General features: G+C 43.8%; 1 protein-coding gene across 5 annotated transcripts in view; it reads right to left on the bottom strand.

Moving 5' to 3' along the window:
- SPPL2A (signal peptide peptidase like 2A) overlaps positions 1-3085 on the bottom strand; it is a 29878-nt gene extending 26793 nt beyond the window's left edge. For 3 of the 5 annotated variants that reach the window (XM_082322195.1, XM_082322194.1, XM_082322196.1), the window contains exon 1: positions 2913-3085. In XM_082322195.1, the coding sequence (XP_082178321.1) occupies positions 2913-2966 (54 nt within the window). In that variant the 5' untranslated portion in view covers positions 2967-3085. Of the gene's footprint in view, positions 1-2423; positions 2792-2912 lie in introns of those variants that run through there. The other 2 variants (XM_082322198.1, XM_082322197.1) reach the window with 2 other exon arrangements.
- Positions 3086-12921: the final 9836 nt, after the last annotated feature.

Below are 12921 nucleotides of genomic sequence, written 5' to 3'. Positions count from 1 at the left end.
CAATGCTAATCATTAACAGCGCTATAGAGGCATTTCTCCTCAGGCTAGCGTATCAGTATTCTGCAGCAAGTGAGAACTGGAGAGAAAAGAAAAACATCTGATGATATTGTTTCAGAGGTTTGTGTCTGCCTGGTTTGAATAGCAAAAAGGCCTTCTTCAGAGGAATCCTTTATATTGGCCATAGCGCATGAACATTTGCTGGGAGAACAGTATCAAAGGGCTGGAGCACATTAACTGTTTAACATATAACAGTTCTTCAGCTGTCAGCTGAAATAAGTTGTTTCATGATTTATGATCCGCACAAAAATTATCAAGCTTCCCTCTTAAGTGCACTCACCTAAAAGTATAAGCTAATGGCAAATTAAAAGCAATAATGACTTCCAACAGGTGCAAACCCCAGATGTTTCCATCCATTAAAAGCTCTTTCTGCTTCATGAAGTAGAATAATACCTGTTTTCTGGCTTCCCGGAAATCAAGTGTTAATGCTACACAAGCATAAGTCTACCTAGAAGGAGTGATTGCTTGCTTATTTGATACGCATGTTTTGTTTGGCAAGCTTCCCTTCTCCGGGGACAAATTGGGGAACACAATTCTTGCTCACAAGGTGGGGGGAGGGAGGACCAGAGCATGACGTTTACCCTCCCGTAGTCATTGCCGAGCTCTGAAGACAGCATTTAGAAGTTAAAAATGAAGAGAGATGCTACATGCTATGCCTCACTTGGAACATCCCCCCTGAAATCCTGTTGCATCCAGCTGAACTTTCATTATTTTCTAACTGCTTCAGTATCCTTCTTTCGCAACAGACAAAGGCCACTAGTTTGGGTACGCGGCCTTGCAGTCAGCTGTGCCACTGAATAGTACAAGACAAATCTTACTCTCAGCATACACACAAAGTAAAAATTTCTTACTGAGCACATTTTCTATCTTGTTACTTAAGTGGAAGACAAAGAGTGTGTCCACAAAACTGCTCCTGAAAAGATTAACCTGCTTCCATAGGCTGACTTGCTCCAGCATAAAAACGATCCCACGTGGAGCAGAGGCGTGACAGGAGAGACCGTCCTTACCTAAAGGGGCAGGATCATCCCCTTTCACTTCAGGTTCAGACAATTCCCAATGGCCCCTCACCTTCAGACAAATTTCTTCCTATTTTTGACAGGTGGTTCCCTCACCATATTTCCTTCCTCTACCACCTTTAAATTTTTCTTGTATAATTCCTTATCTTTGATAGAGAAGAAGACATCTCATATTGTCTCTTTATCCTCGTATTTCCTAACATGTGCCTGTCAGTGCAGGGATATGAGCTTGGGCTGACTGCTGAGCTTTGGAGTGCACCAGTAACCCCACCACCTAGAATACTGGAAGTTATATGAACCAGTGAACACAAGAGACCAAACCATGCTTACATTTACAATATCCGTCACAGTTAGCATCTAGATAAGACATATAAGAAACTCAAAGGTACAGAACAGGGAGAAGGTATTTTGTACGTAGCAAGTACATAAACTTCACAAAAACCTAAAAAGGTAGGAAAAAAAGTAGCCATGAACAGAACAAGCATCATTTTGTAGTTCTGCCAGTAGCCCTGTGACACACACAAACTGTCCCTCCTTCCCTCCCTCCGGGCATTTTGACCCAGGGTAACCAGTGCCCATGCTCAGAGAGCAGCAGTGGCCCTTCCCCAAACACCTAGGACCTTCCCGAGCGCCAAGTCCCCAGGCTGTCAGTCTCGGGATACTGTTCTTGAGGCTGAATGACCTCGTCTAATGCTCACCCCTGCTACAAATGCATTTGTAGAGCAAAGAAGGAGGCAGGACATGGGGCCTGGAGTCTTACAGGAGGGCAGTAGAAGCCCCTTCCCTTGTCAGCAGCAGCAAACCATGGGGTTAAGGAGCAAAGCTGCTCTTCAGAAAACCCCAACACAACTAATGACAGCTATGCAGGATTTACAAACAGCGAGGGAGCACCTCCTAGACAGACACAAGCTACTTCGCCCAAAGGCATTCTCAAGGCACTAACAAACTGCGCTGCGCGCCTACTGTTGAGCATATCCAGTGGTGACTTCCCACGCAGGGAAGTGCTCTGCATCCTGCCTTACCAAAAGAAGGCAAAAATCACATTAAAAACAAGCAAGCAAACAAACAAAAAAACCCCAACAACAACTTAATGGAGCAGCATTTAATGCAGATATACCCTTCATACTGCTTAAGCAGATTACAGAGGTTTCTGGCTTCCCCATTTCGCTACTGCATTAGGCAGAAAGCAACCTGCCAGATTTCCATAGCCATATACACCTGCGTGCAGAGAGGAGCTGCAAAGATGTCCCACACGGGAACCAAAGCGGCACTTCAGATGAACAAGCCAAAAGCCAGGCCGCACACACACACCACGGGCTCCCCCCTTTCCCAGCACCCCAATTTAAATACCTCTCGAAACAAGATCGGCGTTTACCTGGGCCCGGCAGATCTGCCATCCAAACCCACCAAGGCGTCACCGGGGCCCGGGCACAGGGGAGAGGCCCGGGGCTCCGGGGAGGTGGGGGGCAACCGAGGGGCCTTGCCCGAGGCAGGCCCGGGAGGCCCGAAACGGCCCCGGGACACACCTCGGAGCCAAACCGCCCCTGGGGCGCTGGGAGGCGGGGGCACACACCGGTCCGGCCGGAGCGGCCCAGCGCTACGCGGGCCGTGGTCGGGGCCCTCCAGGGAACGGCTCCAGGGGGATAAGGCGGACAGGGGGAGCCCCTCGGCCGGCAGCGGAGCGGGAGGGACGGGCGGCCCGGCCGGCCCCGCCGCCACCCGCGGCCCCGCCGCCACCCCGCACTCGCCCGGGCCGCCGCAAGCGGCGCGGCCCGGCCCGGCCCGGCCCGGCCGCCGGGCCCCGGCGCCTCCCGCGGCGAGGGCAGCGCAGCCCCTTACCGGCGGGAGCAGCAGGCCCCACAGCGCGGCCCACAGCAGCCCGGCGGCCCTCATCGTCCTCAGCGCCCGCCGCCACCTGCTCGGGGAAGGGCCTCGCCTGGGGTCGGGCTCCCCGCGGCCGCCACCGAGCCTCTCACCGCCGCCGGCTGCCGGCGAGGCGCCACTTCCTCTTCCGTCCGCCGCGGCCGATGGGGGCGGCTGCTGCTGCCGCTGCCGCCGGCGCGGCCCCCGGGGCGCCGCGGGCCCCCCTCCGCCCCCGGGACGCCCGGCCCCCGGCGGCAGGGCGGCGCTCCCGCGGGGCGGCGCCGGGGGGGCGAAGACCCCGTCCCGCCGCCCGGTCCCCGCTCCCGCTGCCGGGCCCGCACGGCCGGGCCGAGGCGGGGAGCGGCCGGGTGTCCCCGGGGCTGCTTCCCGACGGGGCGGGTGTGGAGGGGTCGGTGGCGGGGAGAGCCGGGCGGGCCCACGCGTGTTCCTGCTGACAGCGGCCCCTTGCCCCCCGTATTTCTTTTTGCCTGTGGTTTTCTGGGCGGTCAGCAGCTGTCAGCTGGTCGGGCTTCCCACCTGGCAGCCCCCAGATGTGCGGGTTTGAGGTACTTAACGCTGCCCCGGACCCTTCACAGCCATTACCAATGAAGGAAACGGTCCGTTTTGCCCGACGTCTCCCGGGACAAATCTGAGTGTTTCATCTCGCTCCGTCTTCCTGGATGATCAAGCCCACGCACAAAGCCACGGGAGAGGGGTGCGATGAGGATAGCAGTGGCTCTGAAGCGAGAGCAACAAGTACAAGAAACAGCAAAACTTGAACTATAACAAAAGGTTGAGGGAATTTGCATTGTTTGCACTTAAAAAAAAAAAAAAAAAGCAGCATTTCAGAGCCGTCTTCCAGGCTTCAAAAGCATTAAAAGGGCTGTGATGCAGCAGATGTAAGAGCCAGCAATGATTTGCAGGAAGGAGACGAGCTGAAACAGCTCTGTGATTTACCAGCTAAGGAAGTTGTGCAACATCTGTCTCTGGAGGCTTTCCAGCACTGGTTGTGCCGTCCCCTCCAGCCCCTTGCCGCAGGGCCCGGGCCTGCCTCGGGGCCAGCGTCGCAGCGGAGGGGAAGAGGCGAGGATAAGGACATTGGGGAAAGCAGGGGACGTGGCCACGAGCGAGGCGGTGGAGGCGCAAGGGGAAAGGGAGAAAGGCACGAGGATGAGCGTTGAGCTGCAGTCCAGCGTTAGTACGTCAAAGCCTTAAGTGGGTAACCCACTCGCTTGAGCTGCTCGCAAACTAAGTGGGTTTTAGTTACTACGTGAGGAAGGAGGTTTCCTCCACACGTGGTTTTCCCTCTGTGTGAACTTGAGGACAAAGCCATGTAAAATATCTACAGGGAACATTTCCCACTGCATCATGGCAAATTTTCAGTAAGCTGTTCTGTTGCTGTAAAAATCTGAGTAACATTTACCTACCTGTAAATAAGTAGTGTTTTGATCAATACAGAGAGTCTGATGATAACAGGCAAGCTTTTTTTCCCCTCCAGTGACAATCTGCAACTCGTCTTTATATCAGCACCAGAACAGGCTTATGCATCTTGTAGATTTGCCAAGTTGCAAAAGTGTGTCTAACAATTTAACGTGCTTAAACATTGAAAGATAATGGCACACCATGACACAGCTAATAATTCATATTCCGTGCAGAATTGGTATTTAAAAAACCCAGCTAGTACATTGTCCATCTGTGTGTTTCTATTTTGATGCTGTTGCCAGAGTAACCGTGACGCTTTATGCCAACGACTATCTCCTCTTCTGAATCGAACAAGATCTGGATGACAGATTAATACAGATTACTTCAATAAATCTATCAATTCTGTGATCTGTAAAGAGCTAAGGGTATGTACATGACAGTGTATTTCAGGCATGGAAGAAGTGTTTAATTTGAATTGCAAGCGCTCACAGGATCAGATTCCACGGAGTGTCCTGCCCTACCAAATACTGATCTCTCTCCTCGCGTTCCCCAGGAAAGCACAGCAGTTTTTATTCTGTCTGCAGCTAAAAAGAAATGGGCCAAGGAGAAATACTAGGAGTACAATTTCCTTTTACTTAAAGCGAATGTTTGGTTTGATCTCCCCTGCCTTGATGATGCGCATTTAAAGATATTGTGTAAACATGTCTTACATTAAACACTGTCCCTGCAGTCCAGGGGGACTGTGCGGGTTAGGAATACCTGCGCTGGAGAGCCTTAATGTTAGCTCCGGACATGGGCAGCTCATGTTCAGGACATCAATAAAAACTTCTTAGGTAATCTTTATTGGCAATTTAAGTCATCCCTGATTTTTACCATTAGCTTTAATGTGTAACCAAAACTAAAAACAGATGATCTAGTCTCAAATTTCAGCACTATAAGAAAAACTAGATTTTATTTATATATTTTATTTCCAATTGCAGGCAGAAGAAAAGTAGGTTATGAAGACATTCAGAGCCTGAAGAATGACTTCAAAGCCTAAAAGATTTTTTTTTTTTCCCAGTTTTAAACCTGAAATTCCTTATTTGGAATGAACAAAGCTTCTACTCATAATCAGTGTAAGATACTGAAAATCCACACCAGGAATCACATCCTTTCTATACCACCATAATTATTTCCATCAGAGAAAATAAGAGAAACAACACTCAGAAAAATCCCTTTCCCAACCAAAACATCACTGTGAAATAGATTTTGTACCTCAGCTCAGGCATTCCTAAAGCATTTCAAAGCATTAAGGAACAAAGATGTTGTTTAATGTAGGCTTTGAGCACTTTAGAAAGTGGAAACTGAAGCTAAATAACCATTACCACAAAAAAGAAACTGCTTGAATGTACTATACGTGTACTGAAATTCTTTTCAAAGGGATAATGAAATTATCCCTTCCTTCCTCCTGCCTGTTTTCCACCACATACGCACACTTCTAAACAGAAATGATTTGACTCACAAGGAAAGACACCCAAAACATCTTCCAGTCCAAGGCTGTTCTCCTGACTCTCCCATTGCATTAAGTGCTTCTTTATGTTTTTTTCATATTTATCAGCCTCTCTGCTTATGAGTAAACTTATTCCAACCAATCTGCCTTTTTCTGTTCCTTTCCCTATATCGCCTTATCGAATTACATTTGCTTTTCCATTAGTTTAACTTTGAATTACTGTCTAATTCTGGTAATTTTGCATAAAATACCATAAACAGAAAATAGTTGCCTTGTTAGGTAAGCAGATTTGGAAGGGTGGCTATCAGCATTAGGTATTTAAGAGAAAATATATTGCATAATTTCTAAAGGACTAAGATGGTAAGAGAGACTAGACTCTGCTCACTAAACAGTTCTGTCCTACAAAAATCAGTAAAGAGGGGATTTTGGGTTCATTAAGCAATACACAAGCTTCAAAGGGATGAAGGAATTTTTAATATGTTGTGTTAATTTCTACAAACTAAGAGAGAACACTGACCCAAATACTGAATGTAGATCTATTTCAAAGAAATTTAGTGGGCGGTAGAGTAGCAGGGCAGAATAAAGCAGGTGACAAGGAAAAGGGAGTGGCTTAACCAAAGAAAATTTTACCCCGTCCTATAAACTGTCTCTTTCAGTGCTTCATATTTTCACGGCGTTTTGGCTGGAGCGTGGAAACAAGACAGCAAGATAACACTGATTAAAGTGACTGATTAAAGTGACATGGGGAACATCGTTACGGAAACCTGCCGTCTCTGTGAGGCGTACACACGTGGCAAAGATGGGGACATATGCAACAGCCTGATGGGACCTCTATCTCCTGGGGAGAAAATGATCCAAAACAGAGAAAGACCAGTATTTAAGAATTATTTATTAATACAAACACATGTCTAGCAACTTTTCCCCATGTACTAACAGCCTTATCTGAACACCAGTAAATATCAGCCTATGCAAGCAAGAGAGACCCTAGTTCACTGGATATTATGCGGCACAGAGAACAGCCAATTCAAATGCATTTTCAAAGGTGATGTTTAAAGTAGTTGAAAGAAACTAGTGAAAGCCTTCCTCACATGCTATTATGCAGCAAGGTCACATTAGCATGCATTAATGAAGGACAGTAAAGCTTACTTTTGAATTATATTTTCAAGCTTGTATCACGCCCTCAAAGGTATTGAGTCAGGTTTTAATATTTCCTGGTTGTAGAGACTGCAAGGGTAAACATGGATTAACTGCATTTCAAGGCGTATTACTTTCACCATTATTATGCAGCTTCAGCACATGTTGCAACTGGACTTTCAAACTTACTTACATGGGATCAACTTTTTAAAAATAGATTTCTGTCTAGAATAAGTGCCATTGTTTTGCTCGATCTACGAATCCTTAATTTCGGACAGCTCACTGCAAAGAGATTAATTCCTGGTTATCAGTATAGTCTTCATTCAGCTTTAGACTCAGCTCAGGTAAGTTATGTAAAAGGTACATGTCTTTCTTAAGCACCAGCAAGATCAGATGCATGTAAATACACTATTATAAAAAAACCCCTTTTTCTAGCTCTTTGATGAAGAATCTGAAATTAGTTACTCATCCACTTGTACAGGCCAATGTCAGCTTTAAAAGCACACCAAATTCTCTCTCAGTAGTTTAAATGTAGATTTTAAGTCCATTTTTTTAGCTTCCAGTAACCCAGAGCAATCATACTAATGTCAGTTTAAAAGAATGGATTATTTCATTCCACATAGCTTACTTAAGATGAAGGTCTAAATATATACATATATATTAAAACATATATATTAAAACAGTAAGAGACATAATTCAGCTTTTTTTTTTCACCCGAGTTAGGGTGGGCCCTTAGTAATAATAACCTTGATTTTGTTCAGTTTGGATTTATATGCAAATATCAGAGGAAACTTAAAATTTGTTATAAAGAGAATACTCTTCCCTTTTACATTGTTTTAATAACAACAAAAAAAAAATTAAAAGGTTTACTGAGTAAAGTAGTTCCAATACAGCTTTGTGGCCTTGATTTCATGAGTAATTTACTGTAGAGGTCTCAACAGACACCCCAACGTTGTTGTTCTTGTCCATCTGTTACTACTCTCTTCTGAATGGAATTAAAATTAGGTTAAGGGAACTTCCTCCCAGTTGAACTACGTTTTTCGGTAATATTTTAGGATTTTGGTCACGCTAATGGGATGCACAGAAAGAGGACGTAGGGAACAAGTGGCAACCACAAGGTGTTCAGTAGCCATACGGCAACACTTGACAAGCCAGTTAGGGCTGGGTTTAGGTGCTGGAGAGTCCAAAGCATACCATGCCATGGGTGCCCTTGCACACCCCACTCTCCCTGAAAGGGCACAGTTTTTTCTTATAACATGAGCGTGCTCATCTCTAAGTTCCCAGGTGAAGACAGCAGTCCTCCTTCAGTATCAAGCACCTCAAGCTGTGAGCTTTTTTGGCACAAGAACACATACTAGTAACGTACCTGCCTACTCAAAGTGCTTTCATTATTTTCTTTCATGTTTCCTTTCTCTACATAGCACCAGGAGAAAACGTCTTAATGGAAATCTGGTGTAGCCATGGTGACCTCCTGGCACCACAGCCTGCAGAGTCCAGGAGAACATCACTCAAACCTCCTCAGGCACAAGAAAGTCTTCATGACCTTTCAGTTCCAACCCGTCCATACTCTCCCAACACCTGGAAGCTGAATATCAGATGGATCTAGTTTGTTTCCCTGAAGTTTCAGCAGCATGGTGGACTGAAGGCAAATACCCTTTCACTTCTGCTATTTTGTATTAACTCTAAGTTTTATTTATTTTGCGTTCCATAGAGGTAGTGTTGGGTGCAGCAGGCCTCAGCATTTAGAACATCTGTAACCTCACATTCATCATCATCAGAAAAAAAAAAAAAAAAAAGGCACCATCTCAACATCTCATCTTCCAAACATATATGTGCCATCAGTCTGCAACTGCTGAAACCAAAGCTAGCTTTCTGGGTGGCTCCATACTTTCTGAAAACAGCTTTGTAAGCCAATGCAGGAAGAGGATACTACCACCCATTAAAGTTACAATGGCAATCTGTGTCTCAAAGTCCCAGCTTAGTCATGCATTTAAGTGCCCAGTTTCCTCCATATACCAATTATGCACACATGACGAGTATTTTCCAATTGATATCAACAAAGCTGTCCTGTGCATTGCAGATAACAAATGTTAACATCCACATGTTCTGCTCCCTTCTCATTCCTCATAAACATATACCACATTGCCTCTCCATGGCTTCTGAACCTGCCTCACTCGTGTATCTCATTTTTCTGTAGTTCCCGATCGACCCGTTAGCCTCTCTGACCACCTTCCCTGGAGTATGAAGAATTAAGCAGTAACAAGGAGACTTTATGCCTTCACGTAGCATAGTACAAAGCTGACTCAGAGCTGCATGTGGTGATAAGTTTAAGTAACTCCACAACTTAAGGCTCTGTTGAGGAAACAACCACCCAACAGGCCAGTTCCTAGAGAGGACCTATTCTGCCCAGGACTAAGAAACCTTTTACATGTACACTGTAACCACATGAATATCAACAGGAAAACCACTGATGTAAGTAACTTGGGCCTCGTGTGCCAGACAAATTATTGTGTATGAAGAAAGGGCAGTTTGTCTGCAGAAGCCCAAGCACCAACCACTTAGAGCATCTCCTTAGGCGCACGGGGATGTCAACTGTAGAGAGGTAAGCATCTAAAACTTTGAATGTCAAGCATTAACTGCTACTTTGGGTCTAAACTCTGTTGATCCAGCCCCTGTATTAAGACAGAAAGGTATATAGCAAGAGTGGTACTACAATTGCAAGGAGTTAAAAATGCAAGTCTCCACTTTTTAAAAACAAATAAATAAAAAACATTTATTCCAAGCAGCCTTGTTTTTAGAAAAACATTCTATCTCTGGTTAGTCTGTTTTCTGCCCTGAAGCCAATCTGCAATCTAATGAACCAGATTTTTTTTTATTTCAGGACTCCACACCTTTGACATTAACCCTTAGCATGTGATTCTCCTGTCTTACAGATTTTAGAATTGAAAGTCTACCTTCAGGAGCCATAAACTAGAAGCATAACCTAGTAAACCAGAGTACTGTAAGTACTCTTTTCCATCAGTCCCATTGAAGAGTGTGTTTTTCCGAGAAAAGAAGATACAAATGTTAGGAAGGAAGATCTATCTTCTACCTCCTATTCCTGGACTGCCTAACTTTATCTGAATGATTTCATAGTACAGTGCTTCAAACAACTGCCCGAGATTCTTGACTAACCAAGTTTGCAGAACCACAAAGTATCTGGAAGCCTTACAGGCACCCACTCACCAGAGGAGATCTTTTTGATACCACTGTAACACAGCACTGTTTTCTTCCTGTAGTTCATCTCGTCTATCTTTTCTATGCACTGACTGCAAGTTCATCCAGCATTATGGGATAGTCAGCAAAGCCCAGCAGGGACACAAAGGGGTAAGACAGACAGTATTTCAAGTCAGAGCTATAATGTTTCATTGCCACGTTGTGTTGATACAAGGTCTTCACAGCCTACACCGTAGATTAAAAAGTTTGATCCTTTGGTCATATTTGCTGTATTTTATTCCAGTCAAGCTCAAAAGCCGTCAAACAAACAAAAAACCCCACAGTGGAGTAATAGCTTGCATAGAGCAGGCAGAAAAGACTTGATGTAAAATTGTGCTCTCTAGTGGAGAAATTTGATTTTGTGCAATAAAAGTTCAAGCCACGCCGATCCATCCACTTGACCAACAGGTTTTCAGGGTAGAAAGAATATCAAGATTTTCCACAATATGAAAAGAGTGCAAGTGCCTAGTTCAACAGATTTATTATAACCAAGGTAGATTTATACTGAGTTACATGACAGGTTACAGCTAGATAAGGTTTCTAAATATACAACAATAAAAAAACCTAAGTCCTAAGACATGCTTTTGTTTGTTTAGATTTGATTTTAAAAGTAATGGCGCCTTTAATGCAATAGCAAAATAGCTTTAATGCAATAGCAAAACATTTCCTTTTAATGATGTGACACTTTAATACGGCACTATGTTAGAATAAATCAGTGCTACTGTTGGAATAAAGCTGAAGTTGGAATCTACTGTTGGAATAAAGCTGAATCGGTGCTACTGTTGGAATAAATCTGAAGTTAGAAGACAGAAATACGCAAGATTTTAAAAAGCTAAATGTACAGCTAACTCATGCCAATTTAAAAATATACTAAAATTTGGCATGTATTCTAATTCAAGAGTAAGGATCTAGCAAGATATGGGTATTAGATTTCTCTCATGTGGTGGCAGAATGTTATGATCAGCTGTTGACTGTTACAGAAAGTAACATTCTCTCTTCTTCTTTGGCCCTTAAAGATGAAATATAAGGGGAAGAGGAGGGTTTTTTTGAGTGCATACAGAAACATAGAGCTACCTTTCATGTTTTAAGTTCCCTAGTATACTCAGAAAAGGCAGCCTAACAATTCAGCAAAGCCAGCAGTCTATAAGAAGTATCACAAGCCACAAACAGAATCATACAAGTTAAAAGATTTGCCAGCTAGAAGTTTTTTTTAAAATGGAAAAAGGTTCGTAACTGATCTTAGGCCTAGAGTAAGGAGGAGAGAATTCCACTGACTTCCAGCACAACTGGTGCTAATACAGCAGCAATTTTAACACTTGTATTTAGTTAATCCCATGACAGCAAGCAGATTTCCTAAGCTTCTGCACTGGTAGTCATTCAGAATTTCGAGGTGGGGAACAGTTGTCAGTGATTGGGTAAAAGAAAAACCTAGCTCTACTTCAGCAGTTTTGTCACATCACTTAACAGAAAGATGAATAAGAACCAAGTAGTTCCAAAACTAAAACTAATAGAACTAAGTAGTTACTAAACTGTAGTTTGGGTATGGCTAAATATCCATATTTATGAAGTGCTCAAACTCTGCAAGACACTGTTTCCATTTAATATTCTCCTGCAAGTTTTCACAATATTCTTTAAATTTCTGTCCTTCACATGGCTGTATCACTTAAACCATACTTTTTATTTAAACCATATGCAAGAAAAAATTCAGTTAAAAAACAAAAACAAAAACAAAACACAAACCAAAACCAGGCTCAAAATTAAGGAGCCAGAAAGACAAATGATATATCCCTTGAAGTCCTGTTTAGTTACTGTTACAGATAGGTAACAGAGAGAGTGATCTTAAATATGTTTAGTTTAAAATTCAGTAGTAGCCATGCAAAATTAACACACAGTTGTGAGCATATTGTAGCATCACTTGAAGTTAACCGGTACATATTATTAGCTCTGTTGTAGTAATACCTGACAGTCACACTACTTCATGAATGGAAGGGAGGCAGCCCAGTAATTGAGAGAAATGTCTGTTTTTCTAAGCCTCATTCGAAAGCAGGTATGGTTGCAAACCCTCTATTTTTAGCTACAAAAGCATTATCACAGCAAGGCAGAAGTTTCACTGGGTTTTGCAGACTCGGCTAACTATGTTACGTTAGAGTTTGTTCACCATCAAAAGACATTCAAAAAATACTACAGTACAGCTCAGTAGATTTATGCATTAGGTTGTAAGCCATCTAAAACACAGGTCCAAAGTTATATTACAGGCTACAAGATCCTACTTAGCAATTCAGTTTAGCCCACATAAGAACTGCAAACATGGGATATCTTCCAATTGAATCAACCTCCGCATTTCTTGATGGGAGGAAAAGACAGAGACCAAAACCCCAGACAATTCATACTGACTTCCAATCCCATCCTACAAGACAACTTTGTGAGGTTTTTGGGACACAGCTAGGAAGTCATCCACAGTGACAAATTATAGTTGCTACTACAACACTGCCATGACAGACCATTTTAAGGATAATTTACAATAACTCCTTCAGGAGCTATTGTGCAAAGAACACCAAAGCTTGCACTGACCTATTTATAATTCAAGTACTCTCCCTACTCCATGATAAAGACGTTTTAGAGAATATGAAAGCACAGTCCAGGGGCTCCTCATAAGGCAGAGCAGATTTTGGCCTTCTCTGTTTC

Source organism: Platalea leucorodia (assembly GCF_965183815.1).
Source record: "Platalea leucorodia genome assembly, chromosome: 9".
Lineage (NCBI taxonomy): Eukaryota > Metazoa > Chordata > Aves > Pelecaniformes > Threskiornithidae > Platalea > Platalea leucorodia.
This window is presented reverse-complemented; position numbering and strand designations above follow the sequence as displayed.